Source organism: Microcaecilia unicolor, chromosome 7, assembly GCF_901765095.1.
Source record: "Microcaecilia unicolor chromosome 7, aMicUni1.1, whole genome shotgun sequence".
In the NCBI taxonomy this organism is placed as follows: Eukaryota; Metazoa; Chordata; class Amphibia; order Gymnophiona; family Siphonopidae; genus Microcaecilia; species Microcaecilia unicolor.
In genome coordinates, this window is record NC_044037.1 from 98,311,661 (window position 1) to 98,335,316 (window position 23,656).

Consider the following 23,656-nt stretch of genomic DNA (forward strand, 5'->3'; position numbering starts at 1 on the left):
CGCACAAATGTGCCAGTCTTTAAGATATGGGTGATCTCAGATTCCCTGGCACCAAAGGAAGGATGCCACCACCACCATAACCTTGGTAAACTATCTGGGAGCCATGGAAAGACCAAAGCCCTGAACTGGCTGCCCAGCACTGCAAAATGCAGAAATACCTGATGTGGCAGCCATATGGGTATATGCAAGTACACCTTCTTGAGATCAAGGGTGGTGAGAAATTCTCCCACTTGAACCAAGGCTATGACTGCTGTTAGTGTCTCCATGCGAAAATGGGACATTCAGTGGAAGTGGCTTAGACCTTTCAAATCTAAGACCGGATGAAAAATGCCTTCATTCTTTGGGACAAAGAAGTAGATATCTAACTTTTCCATGTTTGGCCTAAAGAACTGGAACAATGGCCTGGAGTGCCAGGAAGGAATCTACGGTGGCCTGAATTTTCAACTGCCTTGGTTCCCTTTCGACAAGGAGACTGCAAGAAAAGGAGCGGCCGCGCAGGAGAACCCATAACCTTCTGTAAAGTGAAATGGGACTTGATATACTGCCTTTCTGAGGTTTTTGCAACTACATTCAAAGCGGTTTACATATATTCAGGTACATATTTTGTACCATGGGCAATGGAGGGTTAAGTGACTTGCCCAGAGTCACAAGGAGCTGCAGCTGTAAAAATATCCAGACCCCACTAGTTGGACATGATTCTGGCTCATTTCTCCCAAAATTCCTGAAGACGTCCTCCCACTGAAGGAAGAGAGAAGTGGACCAGCCTCTCATCATTGAGAAGCTCTGGAGGCACTGGGCACTCTAAGAGGAGGACTTCCTGTCCGCAGGAAAGGAAGACTGGCATGCCTGAAAATGGGACTTCTGACCATATTGCTAACGATCAGGCTGGTACCATCTGTGGTCCTGAAAAGGAGATTGAGAACCCCCTGAAGACGAACAATCAGAGGCTTTCAGCTTATCCTCCAAAAACCGCTGTGGCTTAGTTTTCCCCAGTTCTTTCAACAAACTACTGAGATCTTCTTCAAACAGCCACTTTCCCTGAAAGGGCAGTTTAACTGGACTCCTCAGTGGGCAGTGAAACCAAATGAAGGACAGCAGCCACCTAGGTAGCTCCTGCCGCCAGAACAGCCAGATCACCAGAGAGCCATCCTCATCCGCCAGGACACACATCTGACTCCAGCAAGTCAACATGCTGGAGATACAGGACCCAATATGCTGTCCTCCTGAGTCCGCACAAGGGGAGATAGAGCCAGAAGTCATCTAAGCCATCACTAACAGAGACCTCTCGCTGTGAAGAAGTGGGGGTGGGGGGTGGGGGGAGGGAACTACAGTAAAGGTTTTTTATTTCTTTTTTTCTGGCGGGGGTGGGGGGGGGGTGGTTAGGGAGGAATTAGAACTAAAATCCCAAATCACCCATGGGTGCAAACCCTGCAAAATCTGATCCCCGCCATGCCCCTACTAAGCCCTGCAGAAATGGCAGCTGCCATCATGGGGCCAAGGCGAGGGTTCATTCCCCCATGCCCCTTGGAGGTAGACCTTAAACACACTGGCCCTTTCACGACAGCCATGCGGCCAGAATCCAAAATGGATGCTGCTCCTGCCAAAGATGGCACGCATCTGTGGTTGTCAGGGATGAAGCAGGAGGCTTAGTCTGTGTGGCACTCCCTTCAAACCGCTCTGTGGCTCTTCCAGAGGTAGTCTCAGACCTTCCCCGCTCATCCCCTGCAGTTGAGGCATGAGAAGCTGGTAGCTGCCAGAACAGCTGCAGTGTCTGGAAGGCATGCAGTTTCCCTCCAGGCTCAGACCAACACCACAGACCTGCCTGAATCTGCTCTCTGGAGCCAGTTTTTCTCCCACCCAAAGCCTGCCAGCCAAGCTTTTCTTGGTCAGTGTTCCTGAAAAGGCTCTGGAGGTTTTGGGGGTGGGGGGAGAAGAGGGGGAGGGCAGGAAAGCAGTCCAACTGCAGCTGGCAGAGGTCTCTGAGGGCCTGTGCCAGGCACTCATGAAGTCAGCCTGCAGGTGAGGCTCTGAGCCGTATCAGCTCAACCTAAGAATAGCCACAGACCAACCCCTGGGAGAAAATGACAGCCTTTGGGACTTCACCAGCAAGAGAATGACCATAGTTTGGTTCTGTGGAAGTCATTGCCAACACAAAAGTAACAGCTGCACCAGTCTAACCTTTACCATCTGCTAGAGGTACAGAAATATAGACTAGCTCCAGGCTGGACCTGCTATTATACTGGTGATGTCAGCGGTGCTTGTCTGTTTTTTTCTCTATCTCCAGATGCTGGTTGGGGCATACAACCCATTGGTGTGGACTAGTCTAGCAGGATAAGGAAACAGGAATTATTAGAACACTCCTAATCACCAAGTTCACGGCCATTGTTTTGGCACAAGCATTCAGCAAAAAAGTATTTACCTTGATGATGTCCTATATAAGTGTATTGTGTTGGGGTAGATGCAGAAATGGCTGGAACCCCACTCTGCTGTACTGCAGCCTGAGGTGGCCCTCCATGAGTCTGGGAAGGATGAAGGAGCATAACCTGTGGGGGATGAGGAGGGGGAGCTCCAGATATTCCAGTCTGAACATGGGCCTGTTAGATACAAGAGGGTAAAAGTAAATCAGGTCAAGAATCAGGAAGTAAGTGATAAGTAGTAGTAGTATTACTGACAATATATTCCATTTAACTTCATAACTTCCTAATTGGGGTGGGGGGGTGGGGTAGGGGCAAAGATATCTCAATTCAGTTCACAAGATAAGGTATAAGACACCGGATGCGTACCTTCCTCAATTCATATATGTTTTATTTCTAATGAGAATCTGAATCTCCCTGACAGCTTGGTGCTTACAGCAAAGGAACTTGTGTACACGTGTGACACACTAGTTTGGTACTCCTGACGGATATTCCATACCTGAGTGACATGTGCCATGTTGGTGTAACTATGTTGCAGTTGCTGATGCGCATGGATAGCATAGACTGCTTGCTGTGGAAAGTTGCTCTGTGGAGACTGAGCAGTGGGTCCAGGCGTTAGGGATGGAGGTGTGGCTGTTAAGGCTGCTGCATGGTATAAGTTTTGTTGCTGCTGAGCATTGCCAAGATGAGGTGGCTGACCTGCCTAGAGAGGAGAGATGGAGTGAATTTAAAATAAAATTACATTTCAGATTTGTCAGATTCCATGTCTGAGCAAATGCTCTTTATCCAAACATGTTATAGATCTGGTTATTATACACTCAGATAAAGGCAGAGCATGTTTTCCTTCCCTACCTGTACAGGGCTAGGGGCTGCATGCTGACCCTGCTGTTGACTTCCTGTTGGTGTTGTGGCTGGTTGAGGCTGGTGAGGATGCAATTGAGGAGCATGATGAGAGTATGGCTGATGAACTGCAGCTGAAAAAAGTCAAATATTAACAATTAAAAAGCCATACTAGTTTGTTGGTGAGGATTTTGCAGCAAGGAACATTGGGTGGTGGTGGGGGGGGGGGGGGGGGGGGGGGAGATTTAGAGTAGGCATATATTGTTGCATAATCCCCTTCTTCCATGTTCTGTCTTTATATAGATATTCAAGCCTCTGAAATAACTAATTTGCCCCTCAGACTGTATGCCTGTCTCCCAACTAGACTATCAGAAGTAGTTTGTTCAACTGAAGACAGAACTTTTGCTTTCTTTCATTTTTGTTATGCCAACATGGGCTCTCTCTAAAAGGCCTTTATTTTTTGCTGAATCTGACAATTCCACAATTGCTTTTAGGCCCTTTTCAGAACAAAGGTCTTATTTTCTGTTACATTCCTATCAAAACTAAGCCTGGTCCAAAAAGATTATCCACACATCAAATGAATCTGATGACCGTTCAGTAGCCCAAGCTCCAGTTAAGTAGTTAAGTGCTACAAAAAGAAAGCTTCTATGACTATGGATCTCAGTCCATGAAACAAGATACATCCATAATCATTCCACCAGTTATGTGTATAAAAATCTAAGTTAAAACTATTAATGCTTTTGCAGGGAAATGGTATCAGTACTATGACAGCACTGAGAAAAAAAAATTATATCTAAGAACTCTGACCTGCTTGTAATACCTGGAGATTAGAAAGCAATTTTCTGAAATATTAAACAATGTCAGCAACGTGTCATAAGCACATAAGCATTGCCATACTGAGATAGAAAGCCTATAAAGCATCCTATTTCCAACAGTAGCCAATTCAGGTCACAAGTACCTGTGATCCCAAAAGAGTAAAATATATTCCACGTTGCCTATTCCAGAAATAAGGAGCGGATTTTCTGAAGTCCACCTTCATAAAGGTTTATGGCCTTAAGAACTTGTCCAAACCTTTTTTAAACCCTGCTATGCTAACAGCTTTTACCACATTCTCTGGCAATAAATTCCAGAGCTTAACATGAGTGAAGAACATTTCTGCAATTTGTTTTAAATATACTACCTAGGAACTTCATTGTAGGCCCTCAAGTTCTTGTACTTTGGAAAGAGTAAGCAAGTGATTCACATCTATCCATTCCACCCCATTCATGAGTTTATAGATCTCCCCTCAGCTGTCTTTTCCAAGATGAAAAAAAGCCTAGGGCCTTGTTTACGAAGGTGCGCTAGCGTTTTTAGCGTGTGCTAAAAAATTGGCACGCGCTAACAGTGTAGATGCCCATAACCTATCAAGTGCACTCCAGCTCAAGCTTATCTCCTATCTGGAAGGCTGCCAGCGGTGTGCCACAGGGCTCCCTAATTTCACCGACTCTCTTCAACATCATGCTGGTCCCTCTGGCCACTGCCCTATCCAAACTTGGTCTTAACCCATTTATTTATGCTGATGACATCACTATCTCTATTCCTTTTAAAGCAGACCTTAGCGAGATCCATGAGGAACTACGACTTGGATTACACACCATGCTCCATTGGGCCAACTCCTTTCAGTTTAAGCTCAATACTGAGAAAACTCATTGCCTCATTCTTTCCTCCCCTTATAACAAATACGCACCGCAAGCCTTAATTACTCCTGAGCTTACCCTCCCAATCTCTGAATCCCTGAAAATCCTAGGAGTGATAGTCGATCAAAACTTAACGTTGGAGCAACATACAACTTCTACCGTCAGAAGCATGTTCTTCACTCTTTGGAAACTTAAACGCATAAAACCATATTTTCCTAGAGACGTCTTTCGCACTTTAGTGCAATCACTGGTCATTAGCCGTCTTGATTATTGCAATGGCATCTACTCAGGGTGCAAAGATGTGCTTCTGAAAAAACTACAGACAGCTCAGAATACGGCTGCCAGGCTCATTTATTATACATCTAGATTTGAAAGTACAAGGCCTCTGCGAGAGAAACTGCACTGGCTTCCTGTCAAAGACCGTATCACTTTTAAAATTTGCGCTCTGGTGCATAAAATCATCTATGGTGAAGCCCCTGCATACATGGACACCCTAATCAACTTGCCACCAAGGAACTCCCACAGATCCTCACGAATGTACTTAAACCTCCATTACCCAGTATATAATGGACTTAAATACAAAAGCACCTATGCATCAACTTTCTCCTACTCTAGCGCTCATCTCTGGAATGAACTGCCTAAACTGGTGAAACTTATTACTGATCACCCTACTTTCAAAAAGCGCCTCAAGACCTTTCTATTTGGCAAAGCGTATGCATCACTCCCGCCAGGCATCTCTACCTTCTGATCTGTCTTACCCCGTTGTCACATTACTCACCACTGCTCTTTCTCTTTTACTTTACCTCGCTTTGCCTTTTCCCCATTATACTTCTAGGACATTAATTGTTTGACCCCTGACATGCTGTGTTTTTATGTAGATTGTTGTAAGCCACATTGGGCCTGCCCATGGGTGGGAGATTGTGGGATATAAATGCTGTAAATAAAATAAATAATGTTCCTTGAGAGGGCCCCTAGCCTCTTTAGCATTTCCTTAAAGGAAAAATTATGTTCTTACCTGATAATTTTCTTTCCTTTAATCATACCAGACTAGTCCAGACTAATGGGCTGTGTCCATCTACCAGCGGAAGGAGAAAGAGAAAATACTTCCAAGTAAACCGCCCCTTAAGGGTATCGTGCAGCCTGGAATGTTCAGTATTTCGAATAGCCAAGCAATGGTGCACTGAAGTCTAGAAGAAAACACAGTTAATACCAAACAAACTCTTGGAGCCAATATGCAGAACCTCACTGTTCTTGCTTGGCCAAAGGCAACTGCAACCTCCCCTCACAATAAAGTAAGTGGGAGGGAGTGGTACATACTGAGCTTGCCCAAGGACAGAGATCTACCCCGAATCCGTGGAAAGGACTCCGTGATCCCAAGTAACAGGAAACATACAGAGCTGAAAAACAAGTGGCAGGAGACTGAATAGAGAAGATGAAGTAGACAGTGCTGTAGGACATCCCACCGTATTGAAGAGTCATGGAACAGCCAGGGAAACCTAAAGGAAACAACACCCTGACAGACTTTAGCCAGGGAGGGCATCTGGACTGGTCTGGTATGATTAAAGGAAAGAAAATTACCAGGTAAGAACATAATTTTTCCATCCTTGTCATCTATACCAGACCAGTCCAGACTAATGCGATGCAGCAAAGCAGTTTCCCAAAGATTGGGGGGGGGGGGGGGGGGGGGGGGGGGGGGGGGAGAAAAGAAGAATGCAGAAGGTTGAAAAATCAACAAAGCTATACACACAGCAAAAAACTGATCAGCAGAAAAGAATTTGAATATCCAAACCACCAGGGTACCAAAATGGAACAGAGTTATACACTAGAAAATGAACTGAAGCCGTAGGATGTAAAACAAACATCCTGAGCAAAAGAAAAATTACGTACCCCTGTCCCGAGAGTAGCAAAAGAAGCAGGAAGAGATACTCATGCCAAAGGACCCCCCCTTGGAAGGAAGGCAACAGTCGTATCCGAGCAACAAGGAGTGGAGGAGTGGCCTAGTGGTTAGGGTGGTGGACTTTGGTCCTGGGGAACTGAGGAGCTGAGTTCGATTCCCACTTCAGGCACAGGCAGCTCCTTGTGACTCTGGGCAAGTCACTTAACCCTCCATTGCCCCAGGTACAAATAAGTACCTGTATACAATATGTAAGCCGCATTGAGCCTGCCATGAGTGGGAAAGCGCGAGGTACAAATGTAACAAAAATAAAAAATAAATAAAAATAAGAACTCTCTCTCCTAGACCAGGATCTACTTCTCTGAACCCTGGAAGGACAAAGACTAACTCCCAAACCTGCCAGTCTGCCTTGAGTCCAAGATGGTCAGATGAAGCAACCCTAACAAGTACTAGGAGTACGCAACCCCAAACAGTGCGCCACACTTCATAGAAGAAAGGAAGTAAGGCCCAGGAACCACCCAGACCCGCGCCTAGTGAGAGAATCAAACTCCGCAGAAGAGCCTCCAGAGTCGAGAGAATCAACTAACTGGAGCACTAGTCTCTCCAGGAGAACCATGAAGAAAAGGGCAGCAGCATACCAGGGTACAACCGTAGAAAGAGAGTACTCCTCAACCAGCTCGCTCTGGACTTAGGGATGAAAGAACAGAGCCAAGAGAACAAAAGGAGACAAAAATGAAAGACAGTCGAGAGCCACACTGTGGGGAAAAGACCCCCAAGGTGCCAAGTAGCCACAAAAGGAGCAGAGACGAATTCAAACTCTAGCAATGGAGAAGCTTCTCGCCAGCCACCAAGAGGCAACTGCAAGAAAAGGTGCCACAGGAATGGTAGCTAACAGGAGACAAGACAGCCTTGTGTAGCAATCTAAACTGCGGTATGCCAAATCTGCCGAGAAGTTACTGTATCCAACCCGCAGAAAAGAGCTAGGGTTGACCGACAAGGTGAAACAGTGCCCAACAGGCAAAGGTGAAAATACGCTCCACAGTCAGAGACTGAACTGTGCTCAAGGGACAGAAACGAAGCTGTGCTCATCAGACACAGTAGGATCTATGCTCAATGAGAACAAACAGATTTGCACTCAAAGCACACAAACTGAGCCACGCACCATGGGCAGAGAAAAAGTTGCATACCTCTGGCAAAGATAGAAATGCACTGAACAAGAAATGCACTGAACAAGTAGAGAAGAAGCTGAGAGTAACAGACAGAGGATGCGCAGTGCCCCACTGAAAGAGCTGGATGTTAGCGGTACCTGCAGAACTGAAGCTGCGGTAGCGATGGAACTGTGTATAAAACGCAGACAAGGAGCTGCTTTCCACATGCAAACAAGGAACTCCGCTCCAGATGCCAGCAAGGAGGTGCGCTCCCGACACCGGTAAGGAGCTGTGCTCCAGACACTGGCAAGGAACTGCGCTCCAGACGCCAGCAAGGAGCAGCACTCCACATGCCGACAAGGAGCAATGCTTCCTACGCAGACATGAAGCTGTGTACACCTGCAGTCACAGAGCTGTGCTCCACATATCACCCTGGAACTTCGCTCAATTTGCAGAGAACAGTTGTGCTAAATACACAGAGATGGAACTACATTCAACAGGCGGAGGAGCTGTGCTCTGCACGCAGACAGGGAGCTGCGTTCCATACGCAAAGAGAGAGCTGCATGCCACACACAGACAAGGAGCTGCGTTCCACAGGCAGACACAGAGCCGTGTTCTACACGCAGACACAGGACTGCGCCACACAATGAGACCTGCAGAGAAAGAACTACACTCAATATGTGACAATGGAGCTGCATTAAACATGCAGAAATGAAAGGTTGCAGAATAAGCAGCGAAGGAACTTCACTCAACATGCCATGATAGAGCTGTCCTCAACATACAGCGACGGAGCTAAAGCCAACCTGGAACTGTGGAACTGTGCCCAACATACAGCGATGGAGCTAAAGCCAACCTAGAACTGTGTAACTGTGCCCAACATGCAGCGATGGAGCTGTGCCCAACATGCAGTGATGGAGCTGTGCCCAACATGCAGCAATGGAGCTGTGCCCAAGAAGCAAAATGCATAGATGGAGCCCCAGGGAACAGCCAGAGAAGAAGGTGCTGCCAGGAGGCCAACAGGAAAAGAGCACAACTTGTGGAAATGCAGACCTGGCGCTGCACTCCCCTGGCCCAGAGGGATTAAAACTACAGCCCCAAGAGACACTCTTAGCCCCCAAGTGGTCTCTGAGCCACAATGACCGCCCTCCTAGGCAACTGATATGGAGCAGCAGTCAACGTAGAGAAAGAACTCCCACTAAGAGGGAGGTAAGAATCACAGATCTGGAATCCTCAGACCATAGGGAGCAAAATGCAGCCGTAAGGCAGTGAGGAAGAAACAACTCATGCAAGGCCAGGAACAAAGAGGAAGCTGGCCACTAACACCAAACTGAGGAAAAACCAGCTAAGGGAGAATCAAACTCCACACCTAGAACAGAGCCACTTCCATGCAGAAAAGTAGAGAAAAGCGCAGAGCTAAGAGGCAATAATCCAGATGCACAGCAATAGATCTGCGCCCCTTATAGAAAAAGGAAGGAGTGCCAAATGTGCCAGGAGAGGCACCTGAAACTAGAAAAAGCAAAATCCACTTGTGCCAGGCTAAAACTCCCACCCAAAAGCAAGGGAAGCAAGGAAGAGTTCAAGCAAAAGACTGGCAAGAATGGTGCTCCCGAGGGTACTCAGAAGAGGGATTTGAGCTAGCAGTTGCACATCAAGGACAACTCAGACCCCTGCCAGAAGGAAAGTACCCTGCAGACAAACCAGAGCAGACAGGAGGGATCCAAGGGGATGAGAGAAACAGAACCTCCCTAAGGAAGGGAGGAAAAACTGCTGCCAAAATAAGAATCAAATAGCAGGGGCGTCTCAAGCAAGATGCCTGAAGCAGCAGAGACTGGACGGTCTGAAAAAGAACTGACCAACAGCCACGTAAGGCTGACAGGAATGAAAAAATAGCCCTGGACTAAAAAAGACCGAGCCTGCAGCCAAACGGAGCCAGAGAGAGAGACTTCTCCCACTTTGGAAATGGCAGACTAAAACCTCCGAACCACAAAGGTACAAGTTCCAGCAATGGGGTCGCCCTCTGAACCAGCTGCCGTCTAGGACCGTGAAGAGGAGAAAAACAACTGAGTTTCGTGATCCAGACACAAGCTGTGCCCCACAAAAAAAAAAAAAAAAAAAAAAAAAAAAATCAAAGCAACTGGTACCAGCTCGGAAAGATCCAAGATCAGAATCAGATGCCGGCCAGCGAAATTCAGAGAAACGTCACAAGCGGCCTCCTAGAATACATTGCCAAAGGTGGGAAAATAAATCAGGTAACAGGCAAGAGAAAGAAGGAAAAACAAAAAAAAAATTTTCTTTTTGTTTTTTAAACAATCTTCTTCACTAGTGACAGGAATAAATAAAAGTTTACCTCAGAGGCAGAAAAGGAGAGAAAAAACAAAGTTCTTTCTTCTTCCTTTTTTTTTTTCCTTTTGGAAACAACCTTCTTCACTGTGACATAAATAAAGGCCTACCTCAGAAGCAGAAATTCTGATAAACCTACCACCACAGAAAAGAAGAACCCCCACATGTGAGACAAGTTACTCCATGCCACAATCAACAATCACCCTACTAGAAAGACAGCCAGGGGAGGTAGGGGAGGGGAGGAAACCAGGGTCATTGGATATCACCCTAGCTGGCAGATGAGGAACTCAGGACCACTGAGTATCATCCAAAACTAGCCCCAAACAAGGCTACCAGCACACCCCTGGCTCTACTGTCACCAGAAGAATGTGGGACAGGAGCTACCAGCCAGCAATCCAGAGCAGCTGCACGATCCGTCCACCTTCCGCTAGGAGACAGAGAAAATACTGAACATTCCAGGCTGCACAAATACCCTTAAGGAGCGGTTTACTTGGAACGATTTTCTCTGTCTCCTTCCGCTGGTAGATGGACACAACCCATTAGTCTGGACTGGTCTGGCATAGACGACAAGGAAAGGGGAGTTCCATCCCCTTTATCCTTTTGGTTGCTGTCCTCTGTACCTTTTCTAATTTTTTGAGATGATGTCACCAGAACGGCACACAATATTCAAGATGCAGTTGCACCATGAAGCGATACAAAGGCATTATAATATTCAGTTTTATTTTCCATTCCTTTCCTATTATTTTCTATTTGCTGCACCATGAACAGAGTATTTCAATGTATCAGACACCTAGAGCCTTTTCATGTGTGGTGACTCTTAAATGTGGAACCTTGTATCATGCAGCTATTGTTTGAGTTGCTGTTCCCTATATGCATCGCTTTGCACTTGCTCACATTAAATATAAATTGCCATTTGGATGCCCACTCTCAGAGTCTCATAAGGTCCTCTTGCAATTTCTCACAATCCTCTTGTGATTTAACAGCTTTGAATAACTTTTGGGCCACCAGCAAATCTGATCACATAACTTGTTATTCCTGTTTCCAGGTAATTTATAAATGTTAAAACGCAGCGGTCCCAGAACAGATCCCTGGGAAATCCCACTATACACCTTTATCCATTGAGAATATTGACCATTTAACCAGTTCTTAATCTGCAGTAGTACACTGGCTCTTATACCATGACTAATTCCCTTAGGAGTCCTTCAGGAGATACTTTACTATCCAGATACATATTTTTGTTCAACTCTTTTGAAAAAATAAAGCAGGATTTCCTTTGACTAAATCCATGTTATCATTTTGCCTGGTATCAACATAAGGATCATTTCAAAACTGGAAGGTGGTCAATGAAAAACTACCTCTTCAGGTACCATGACTGATTTAAAAATATATATTATAAAATTTCATTTTATTTATTCTGTCAGTACTCTGGGGTACTCTGTCAGTACTCTCTAGTTTGTCAATTTCCCTTTTACATCTGTCAAGTTTACAGATTTTTGTTTCAGTTCTTCTAAAGCGAATGCTACATACCTGTAGAAGGTATTCTCCGAGGACAGCAGGCTGATTGTTCTCACTGATGGGTGACGTCCACGGCAGCCCCTCCAATCGGAAACTTCTCTAGCAAAGTCCTTTGCTAGTCCTCGCGCGCCCGCGCGCACCGCGCAGGCGCGGCCGTCTTCCCGCCCGAAACCGGCTCGAGCCGGCCAGTCCAGTATGATGTAGCAAGACAATACACTTCAAGGGAAGACACAACTCCAACGGGGAGGCGGGCGGGTTTGTGAGAACAATCAGCCTGCTGTCCTCGGAGAATACCTTCTACAGGTATGTAGCATTCGCTTTCTCCGAGGACAAGCAGGCTGCTTGTTCTCACTGATGGGGTATCCCTAGCCCCCAGGCTCACGCAAAACAACAACCATGGTCAATTGGGCCTCGCAACGGCGAGGACATAACTGAGATTGACCTAAAAAATTTACCAACTAACTGAGAGTGCAGCCTGGAACAGAACAAACAGGGCCCTCGGGGGGTGGAGTTGGATCCTAAAGCCCAAACAGGTTCTGAAGAACTGACTGCCCGAACCGACTGTCACGTCGGGTATCCTGCTGCAGGCAGTAATGAGATGTGAATGTGTGGACAGATGACCACGTCGCAGCTTTGCAAATTTCTTCGATGGAGGCTGACTTCAAGTGGGCTACCGACGCAGCCATGGCTCTAACATTATGAGCCGTGACATGACCCTCAAGAGCCAGCCCCGCCTGGGCGTAAGTGAAGGAAATGCTAGCCAATTGGATATGGTGCGTTTCCCTACAGCCACTCCCCTCCTATTGGGATCAAAAGAAACAAACAATTGGGCGGACTGTCTGTGGGGCTGTGTCCGCTCCAGATAGAAGGCCAATGCTCTCTTGCAGTCCAATGTGTGCAGCTGACGTTCAGCAGGGCAGGAATGAGGACGGGGAAAGAATGTTGGCAAGACAATTGACTGGTTCAGATGGAACTCCGACACGACCTTTGGCAAGAACTTAGGGTGAGTGCGGAGGACTACTCTGTTATGATGAAATTTGGTGTAAGGGGCCTGGGCTACCAGGGCCTGAAGCTCACTGACTCTACGAGCTGAAGTAACTGCCACCAAGAAAATGACCTTCCAGGTCAAGTACTTCAGATGGCAGGAATTCAGTGGCTCAAAAGGAGGTTTCATCAGCTGGGTGAGAACGACATTGAGATCCCATGACACTGTAGGAGGCTTGACAGGGGGCTTTGACAAAAGCAAACCTCTCATGAAGCGAACAACTAAAGGCTGTCCTGAGATCGGCTTACCTTCCACATGGTAATGGTATGCACTGATTGCGCTAAGGTGAACTCTTACAGAGTTGGTCTTGAGACCAGACTCAGACAAGTGCAGAAGGTATTCAAGCAGGGTCTGTGTAGGACAAGAGCGAGGAGCTAGGGCCTTGCTGTCACACCAAACGGCAAACCTCCTCCACAGAAAGAAGTAACTCCTCTTAGTGGAATCTTTCCTGGAAGCAAGCAAGACGCGGGAGACACCCTCTGACAGACCCAAAGAGGCAAAGTCTACGCTCTCAACATCCAGGCCGTGAGAGCCAGGGACCGGAGGCTGGGATGCAGAAGAGCCCCTTCGTCCTGCGTGATGAGGGTCGGAAAACACTCCAATCTCCATGGTTCTTCAGAGGATAACTCCAGAAGAAGAGGGAACCAGATCTGACGCGGCCAAAAAGGAGCAATCAGAATCATGGTGCCTTGGTCTTGCTTGAGTTTCAACAAAGTCTTCCCCACCAGAGGAATGGGAGGATAAGCATACAGCAGGCCCTCCCCCCAATCCAGGAGGAAGGCATCCGATGCCAGTCTGCCGGGGGCCTGAAGCCTGGAACAGAACTGAGGGACTTTGTGGTTTACTCGAGATGCGAAGAGATCCACCAAGGGGGTGCCCCACGCTTGGAAGATCTGGCGCACCACTCTGGAGTTGAGCGACCACTCGTGAGGTTGCATAATCCGGCTCAGTGTGTCGCCAGACTGTTGTTTACGCCTGCCAGATATGTGGCTTGGAGCACCATGCCGAGACGGCGAGCCCAGAGCCACATGCTGACGGCTTCCTGACACAGGGGGCGAGATCCGGTGCCCCCCTGCTTGTTGACATAGTACATGGCAACCTGGTTGTCTGTCTGAATTTGGATAATTTGATGGGACAGCCGATCTCTGAAAGCCTTCAGAGCGTTCCAGATCGCTCGCAACTCCAGGAGATTGATCTGTAGACCGCGTTCCTGGAGGGACCAGCTTCCTTGGGTATGAAGCCCATCGACATGAGCTCCCCATCCCAGGAGAGACGCATCCGTTGTCAGCACTTTTTGTGGCTGAGGAATTTGGAAAGGACGTCCCAGAGTCAAATTGGACCAGATTGTCCACCAATACAGGGATTCGAGAAAACTCGTGGACAGGTGGATCACGTCTTCTAGACCCCCAGCAGCCTGATACCACTGGGAGGCTAGGGTCCATTGAGCAGATCTCATGTGAAGACGGGCCATGGGAGTCACATGAACTGTGGAGGCCATGTGGCCCAGCAATCTCAACATCTGCCGAGCTGTGATCTGCTGGGACGCTCGCACCCGCGAGACGAGGGACAACAAGTTGTTGGCCCTCGTCTCTGGGAGATAGGCGCGAGCCGTCCGAGAATCCAGCAGAGCTCCTATGAATTCGAGTTTCTGCACTGGGAGAAGATGGGACTTTGGATAATTTATCACAAACCCCAGTAGCTCCAGGAGGCGAATAGTCATCTGCATGGACTGCAGGGCTCCTGCCTCGGATGTGTTCTTCACCAGCCAATCGTCGAGATATGGGAACATGTGCACCCCCAGCCTGCGAAGTGCCGCTGCTACCACAGCTAGGCACTTTGTGAACACCCTGGGCGCAGAGGCGAGCCCAAAGGGTAGCACACAGTACTGGAAGTGGCGTGTGCCCAACTGAAATCGCAGATACTGTCTGTGAGCTGGCAGTATCGGGATGTGTGTGTAGGCATCCTTCAAGTCCAGAGAGCATAGCCAATCGTTTTGCTGAATCATGGGGAGAAGGGTGCCCAGGGAAAGCATCCTGAACTTTTCTTTTACGAGATATTTGTTCAGGGCCCTTAGGTCTAGGATGGGACGCATCCCCCCTGTTTTCTTTTCCACAAGGAAGTACCTGGAATAGAATCCCAGCCCTTCTTGCCCGGATGGCACGGGCTCGACCGCATTGGCGCTGAGAAGGGCGGAGAGTTCCTCTGCAAGTACCTGCCTGTGCTGGAAGCTGTAAGACTGAGCTCCCGGTGGACAATTTGGAGGTTTTGAGGCCAAATTGAGGGTGTATCCTTGCCGGACTATTTGAAGAACCCACTGGTCGGAGGTTATGAGAGGCCACCTTTGGTGAAAAGCTTTCAACCTCCCCCCGACTGGCAGGTCGCCCGGCACTGACACTTGGATGTCGGCTATGCTCTGCTGGAGCCAGTCAAAAGCTCGCCCCTTGCTTTTGCTGGGGAGCCGCGGGGCCTTGCTGAGGCGCACGCTGCTGACGAGAGCGAGCGCGCTGGGGCTTAGCCTGGGCCGCAGGCTGTCGAGAAGGAGGATTGTACCTACGCTTACCAGAAGCGTAGGGAACAGTCTTCCTTCCCCCAAAAAATCTTCTACCTGTAGAGGTAGATGCTGAAGGCTGCCAGCGGGAGAACTTGTCGAATGCGGTGTCCCGCTGGTGGAGATGCTCTACCACCTGTTCGACCTTCTCTCCAAAAATGTTATCCGCACGGCAAGGCGAGTCCGCAATCCGCTGCTGGAGTCTATTCTCCAGGTCGGCGGCACGCAGCCATGAGAGCCTGCGCATCACCACAGCTTGAGCAGCGGCCCTGGACGCAACATCAAAGGTGTCATACACCCCTCTGGCCAGGAATTTTCTGCACGCCTTCAGCTGCCTGACCACCTCCTGAAAAGGCTTGGCCTGCTCAGGGGGAAGAGCATCAACCAAGCCCGCCAACTGCCTCACATTGTTCCGCATATGTATGCTCGTGTAGAGCTGGTACGACTGAATTTTGGCCACGAGCATAGAAGAATGGTAGGCCTTCCTCCCAAAGGAGTCTAAGGTTCTAGGGTCTTTGCCCGGGGGCGCCGAAGCATGCTCCCTAGAACTCTTAGCCTTCTTTAGGGCCAAATCCACAACTCCAGAGTCATGAGGCAACTGGGTGCGCATCAGCTCTGGGTCCCCATGGATCCGGTACTGGGACTCGATCTTCTTGGGAATGTGGGGATTACTTAGTGGCTTGGTCCAGTTCGCAAGCAATGTCTTTTTTAGGACATGGTGCAAGGGAACAGTGGACGCTTCCTTAGGTGGAGAAGGATAGTCCAGGAGCTCAAACATTTCAGCCCTGGGCTCGTCCTCCACAACCACCGGGAAGGGGATGGCCGTAGACATCTCCCGGACAAAGGAAGCGAAAGACACTCTCAGGAGGAGAAAGCTGCCTTTCAGGAGAGGGAGTAGGATCAGAAGGAAGACCCTCAGACTCCTCGTCAGAGAAATATCTGGGGTCTTCCTCTTCCTCCCACGAGGCCTCACCCTCGGTGTCAGACACAAGTTCACGAACCTGTGTCTGCAACCTCGCCCGGCTCGACTCCGTGGAGCCACGTCCACGATGGGGGCGTCGAGAGGTAGACTCCCTCGCCCGCATCGGCGAAGCTCCCTCCGCCGACGTAGTCGGGGAGCCCTCCTGGGAGGTGGCCGCAGTCGGCGGACGTCGGGGACCTCACCCCGGGCGATGGGCCAGCCGGCGCCACGCTCGACGGTACCAGAGGCGCAAGCACCGCCGGTACCGGAGGGGAAGGGCGCAACAGCTCTCCCAGAATCTCTGGGAGAACGGCCCGGAGGCTCTCGTTCAGAGCGGCTGCAGAGAAAGGCATAGAGGTCGATGCAGGCGTCGACGTCAGAACCTGTTCCGGGCGAGGAGGCTGTTCTGGGCTGTCCAGAGTGGAGCGCATCGACACCTCCTGAACAGAGGGTGAGCGGTCCTCTCGGTGCCGATGCCTGCTGGGTGCCGACTCCCTCGGCGACCCAGAGCTCTCGGTGCCGACGCGGGGAGGCGACCGGTGTCGATGCTTCTTCGACTTCTTCCGAAGCATGTCACCGGAGCTCCCCGGCACCGACGAGGAGGACGTAGAATCCAGCCGTCGCTTCCTCGGGGCCGAGGCCGAAGGAGGTCGGTCTCGGGGGGGGGCTGTACCGCAGGAGCCCTCAGGGTAGGAGGAGACCCACCCGAAGGCTCACCGCCACCAGCAGGGGAATGGACAGCCCTCACCTGCACTCCTGACGATGCACCACCGTCCGACGACATCAGCAGACGAGGTCCCGGTACCACCGACGTCGATGCAGTCGCCCGATACCTTGGCGCCGATGCAGAGGCCCGATGCCTCGATGCACTCGATACAGTGGCGGCCGAGGAAGATGGTCTGGACGCTGACGACGTCGATGCACTCGAAGATCCCGGTGCCGATGCCGACGAAGAGCCCGAGAACAACACGTTCCACTGGGCTAATCTCGCTACCTGAGTCCGCCTTTGAAGCAGGGAACACAGACTACAGTTCTGAGGGCGGTGCTCGGCCCCCAGACACTGAAGACACGACGAGTGTCTACCAGTGAGCGAGATTACCCAGGCGCACTGGGTGCACTTCTTGAAGCCGCTGGAAGGCTTCGATGTCATGGGCGGAAAAATCACGCCGGCGAAATCAAAATCCGAAAAGACGGAAAAAGAGCACCAAAAAATTTAGAAGGGAGAAAATCTCGACCGAGGCCGAAAAGAGGCCTACCCCGACGACGAAAGAAAACTTATCGGGGCAAAAAGCTGGAAGTACGGGAAGGGGTGGTCTGAAACCCGGGGGGGGGGGGGGGGGGGGGGGGTTTCCCGAAGCGCTTCCCAACACTTTAAAGACTTTTTCCGAAGAAAAAAACACGTCAAAAATAAATTTGGACGCGCGAGGTCGACTTTCCGGGGCTCGACACGGCGAAACACGACCGTACCGAGTGCGGACAAAAGAAGACTGGCCGGCTCGAGCCGGTTTCGGGCGGGAAGACGGCCGCGCATGCGCGGTGCGCGCGAGGACTAGCAAAGGACTTTGCTAGAGAAGTTTCCGATTGGAGGGGCTGCCGTGGACGTCACCCATCAGTGAGAACAAGCAGCCTGCTTGTCCTCGGAGAATTACCATTAAATACTATTTCTGACAGGAATATCTTCCCCACATCTTTGCAGGTAAAAAATGAAACTCTGCTATGGCCTTGTCCTGAGTGCCCCTTTCAAAAACATTGCAAGTTTGCAAAACATTTCCAGAAAAACATTTCAAACAATGCACTTTATTCACACTCTTTAATACACCCCCATATACATGCCCTCTGATGCCCTCCCCTTCCACAAAGCCTCCTTCTCTCAATAAGATAATTGCCCCATATACCTAGCTAGATCAGCCACCTCTTTCAGATCTCCCTTGCCCATCTCCAAATCTAACTGTATGTAAGGTACTGGGAAATTATTTCTTACCTGCTCATTTTCTCTCCTTTTTTTATTATTATTATTATTTTATTTGGATTTTGCTCACACTTTTTTCATTAGTAGCTCAAAATCTAACTTTGTACCTGAGGCAATAAAGAGTTAAGTGATTGCCCAAGATCACAAGGAGCAGCAGTGGGATTTGAATCGGCCACTTCTGGATGTCAAAACCGGTGCTCTAACCACTAGGCCACTCTTCCACTCCCAACAGGTCAGCCCAGAAATTGTGGATTATGCCCATCTGCCAGCAGGCAGAGATAGAGAAAAACTGAGCTCTGCCATATAGGATGGTGTGCAGCTGGTTCAATCAATATTTAGATACCAAAGCAGTCACACTTGAAAAACGTAAACTTCTCCTTCCTCATTCAAAACCATGACAAAAATCCAAGAAAAATTGGCAAATGCTAAACAGTTAACCTGAAGAAATGCATCTAAACAGAGGAGACTAAAGAGAAACATAATGAAGAAAATGGAGAAGGGTAGGTTTCTGGACTGATCTAATGGACAAAGGAAAGAAAATTAGCAGGTAAGAACTTGTTTCACATTCCTTAGCATCAGCAACAGATCAGTCCAGATATTGTGGGATGAAAGCAGTCCTCCTGCCCTGGGCCCCACAGCTCCAGGGGGCCCCCTTGGGCCAGCATGTCTTCCCCATCTCTCCACCCCTGTCCAGCGTCTCCCTCACCTTACCGGTCTAACTTTAAAATGTTTATTTTCTAGGCAAATTTTGCCTTCAGCAAAATTCAGCCTCCTCAGCACTCTTCCTCTGCAGTCCGCCCAAGCGGAAACAGTAGTAGTTGTGGCAGAGGTGGGGCAGAAAGCAGCAGCAGAATGCCGAGGAGGCTGAATTTCGCCAAAGGCAGTGTGTTTCAATCACTCCCGCATTGGAAAACCTCTGCCTAGAAAAAAAAAACATTTTTAAGTTAGACCAGGAAGGTGAGGGAGAAGTAGGACCGGGGTGGGGAAGGCATGCGGCCCATGGGGTAACCCGGAAGCAGCTGTTTTTAAACTAAACTGAAGGGTAGGGTTCAACAAGAAGGGAAGATGCTGGAACGAGGGTGGTGGGGAAGGTGAAAGGGAAGAAATAATGGGCTTGGAAACAGAAGAGAGGGAGAGAGATGGTGGACAGTACCATGGAGGGAAGCAAGACAAGAGAAGTTGGACCTGAGGTGCGGCGGCAGGGGAACAGAGATAGTGGATGGGAGGGCAGTTGGGAAGAGGCCTGGGGGTGATGCAGAGGAAGGGAGACAGATACCAGCCGGGAGGGTAGTTGCGAAGAGAAAGGGAGAGATGGTGGACCCAGGGTGGTGGGGAAGAAAAGAGAGATGCTGATTTGAAGGGCATTCTGGAAGAAAGAGAAAGATGCTGGAACTAGGGATGGGAGGGAGGGAGGGAAGAGAGGGAGAAATGTTGAGTCTGGGAGTGGAAGGGAGGTACAGATGCTGAACAATGGGAGAGATGGAGGAAAGAGATACTACATCAAGGGGGACAGGAAGAACAGAAAACAGAAGGAGAAATGTTGGACCATGGGGTGGGGCGAGAGAGGAGGACAGACAGACCTATGGGGATGGGAAGGAAAAGAGATGGGAAAGATGCTAGGGGGTAGAGGGAAGGGGACAGGGAGATGTCAGGCAATGAGACTGGGGTGGGTTACTATAGTTGAGAGAGGGAGAGGAGATTCTGGAAATGGTGGAACCATATGAGAGAAGTCAAAAGGGGGTGGGCAAGAAGATGAGTGAGAGGAGAAAGCAAAGATACTTACCTGTAGCAGGTATTCTCCGAGGACAGGAGGCTTCTTATTCTCACAAGTGGGTAGACACCATCCCGCGTCGCCTGGTTTGGCAAAATTGCCAGAGGAAAATTCTAGAGTTTTGAGGAGCGCGAGCCACGTTCCAGCGTGCACATGTGCCTTCCTGCTCGCTGTGTGAACACACCACTTCAGTTTCACTTTTTCCACTCGCTTCTCACATGCCTGGTAGATGCAGAGAAATTTTCTCTGATTCATATTAAATTTACTACTTTGTAGTGTCATCGCATGCCCCCTAATCCTAGTATTTTTGGAGAGAGTAAATAAACGATTCATGTCTACCCGTTTCACTCCACTCCACTCATTATTTTATAGACCTCTTATATCTCCCCTCAGCCGTCTTTTATCCAAGCTGAAGAGCCCTAGCCGCTTCAGTCTTTCCTCATAGGGAAGTAGTCTCATCCCCTTTATCATTTTCGTTGCCCTTCTCTGTACCTTTTCTAATTCCACTATATCTTTTTTGAGATGCGGAACCAGGATTGAATACAATATTGTATTGGTCACACCATGGACCAATACAAAGGTATTATAATGTCCTCACTTTTGTTTTCCATTCCTTTCCTAATAATACCTAACATTCTATTTGCTTTCTTAGCCGCTGCAGCACACTGAGCAGAAGGTTTCAACGTATCAACAACAACGCTGAGATCCCTTTGTTGGTTGGTGACTCCTAACGTGGGAACCTTACATTACGTAGCTATAGTTTGGGTTCCTCTTTCTCACATGCAACACTTTACACTTGTTCATATTAAACGTCATCTGCCATTTAGATGCCCACTGTCCCAGTCTTGTAAGGTAATTTTTCACAATCCTCTCGCGATTTAACAACTTTGAATAACTTTGTGTCGTCAGCAAATTTAATAACCTCACTAGTTACTCCCATTTCTAGATCATTTATAAATATGTTAAAAAGCAGCGGTCCCAGCACACCCCCCTGGAGACCCCCACTATCTACCCATCTCCATTGAGAATATTGACCATTTAACCCTACTCTTTGTTTTCTATCCTTTAACCAGTTTTTAATCCACAATAGGACACTACCTCTTATCCCATGACTCTCCAATTTCTTCTGCAGTCTTTCATGAGGTACTTTGTCAAACGACTTTTGAAAACCCAGATACATAATATCAACCGACTCGCCTTTATCCACGTTTGTAGATTTCCCTTCACTAAATCCATGTTGGCTTTGTCTCATTAATCCATGCTTTTGAATATGCTCTGTAATTTTGTTCTTTATAATAGTCTCTACCATTTTGCTCAGCACCGACATCAGGCTCACTGGTCTATAATTTCCCAGATCCCTTCGGCGTTAACACGGGCTACCCTCCAGTCTTCTGGTACCACCCTCGATTTTAAAGATAAATTACATATATTACTAACAATAGTCTGCAAGTTCATTTTTCAATTCTATCAGTATTCTGGGATGAATACCATCTGGTCCAGGAGATTTACTACTCTTCACTTCAATTTGTCAAATTGTCCCATTACATCCTCCAGGTTTATAGAGATGTCATTCAGTTTCTCCGACTTGTCAGCTTTGAACACCATTTGTGGCACCGGTATCTCTCCTAAATCTTCCTTGGTGAAGATCGAAGCAAAGAAATCATTTTATCTCTCCACTATGGCTTTGTCTTTCCTGATCGCCCCTTTTACCCCTCTGTCATCTAGCGGTCCAATTCTTTTGCTTCCTTCTTGCTTTTAATATACCTAAAAAAGTTTTTACTATGTGTTTTTGTCTCCAACTCAATCTTTTTTTTTTAAGTCCCTCTTTGCCTTCCTTATCAGCGCTTTGTGTTTGACTTGGCATTCCTTATGCTGTTTCTTATTATTTTCAGTCGGTTCCTTCTTCCATTTTCTGAAGGATTTTCTTTTAGCTCTAATAGCTTCCTTCACCTCACTTTTTATCCATGCCGGCTGTCGTTTGGTCTTTCTCCCTCCTTTTTTAATACACGGAATATATTTGGCCTGGGCTTCCAGGATGGTATTTCTGAACAGCATCCAAGCCCGATGTAAATTTTTGACCCTCGAACCACTCCTCTAAGTTTTTTTTTCACCATTCTTCTCATTTTATCATAGTCTCCTTTTTGAAAGTTAAACGCTAATGTATGGGATTTCCTGTTTACACTTACTCCAAAGCTAATATCAAACCTGATCATATTATGATCACTGTTATCAAGTGGCCTCCCGCACCAGATCATGCGCTCCACTAAGGACTAGGTCTAGAATGTTTCCTCCAGTGCTACAGGAGCACTCTGTTCCCCTTGTCTGTTGATATAAGCTACTGCTATCGCATTGCCAAAGAATTCTCACAGGTTTCCCCAGAAGCAGAGAGGCAAATAACCACACAAACTATAGATGCCCTCTCAACACTGCACAATACTATTGTTAACTCCATCAAAATGTAAATTGCAAGCCACTTTGAACTGAAACTTGTTTTTGGATAATAGTGGGATACAAGAATACATACATAAATAAATGCTATCAAAGCTCTTCAAACAGCTTGGTGTTCCAATCAATTGACTGGCTACAAGGACTTATTGTGGGACCCCAAGTCATGTGCTGAAGGCAATAAGCCCACCATCCAGAGAGGCTACCATCATTCCATGGGTTGACTGAAGCTACCAAGTCATACTGAGTCTCACTTGAGGAATCCAAGAAATGTGATGATTGTAGTCTTGAGAAACGGGTAACCAGCAACTCAACAGAGAATGTTGCAGTGGTCTCATATGAGCCCTCACCCATGGAATCATATCCATGTCACTGTGATAGATCTTCATACCTGCGTGTAATTCTATGCTTAAGGCCTCCAAACACGTAATAGGAGTTGAATCTGAGACTGAAGCCGGTGTCTCAATAGATGGAAGGAAAACTTTTCCTTTCTTGATGTCGAAAAAAACCCCTGAGTACTCGAGGCACCAAGAAGGAATCAAATGACGCTTGGTAAAATTGACTGTTCAGCCCAATGACTGCAGGCGGGACACTACCTTAATGTGACAAACTCTCCTGAAAGCTGGAGGCTCTTATCAGCCAATTCTCAATGTAAGGGTGAATATTTATGCCCTCACATTGGAGGAAGGCCATGACTACCACCATGACCTTGGAAAAGATTCTGGGCTTGGTAGAGAGATCAAAAGGCATTGATTGGAACTGACAGTACTGACAAACGCAAAATACAGAAAGCACTGATGAAGCCACCAAAATGGAATGTGAAAGTAAGCCTCCTTGAGATCCAGAAAAGTGAGATACTCGCCAGGTTGAATAGAGGTTATGGCGGAATGTAGAGTTTCCATTCTGAAGTGGGTTACTTGGAGGGCATGGATGACATGCTTGAGATCAAAGACTGGATGAATGTGTTTCCATATTTTGGGACCATAAAGTAAATGGAACACCGTCCCTGCCCTCACCCACCCATCCCACCCACCCATCGTACTGGAAGTACTGCTTCCAACTGCTGGAGGGCTTGTAAAGGTCAAAGTAC

At 48.1% G+C, this 23,656-nt stretch overlaps 1 protein-coding gene across 1 annotated transcript in view; it reads right to left on the reverse strand.

The window, feature by feature from the left end:
* The window catches only part of ATXN2L (ataxin 2 like), a 446,514-nt gene that overhangs the window by 34,899 nt on the left and 387,959 nt on the right, over positions 1 to 23,656 (reverse strand). The window contains exons 20-22 of the mRNA XM_030209208.1: positions 3,267 to 3,388; positions 2,914 to 3,117; positions 2,420 to 2,594 (exon numbers count right to left, since the gene is read on the reverse strand). Coding sequence (XP_030065068.1) covers positions 2,420 to 2,594; positions 2,914 to 3,117; positions 3,267 to 3,388 — 501 coding nt within the window. The remainder of the gene's footprint in view (positions 1 to 2,419; positions 2,595 to 2,913; positions 3,118 to 3,266; positions 3,389 to 23,656) is intronic.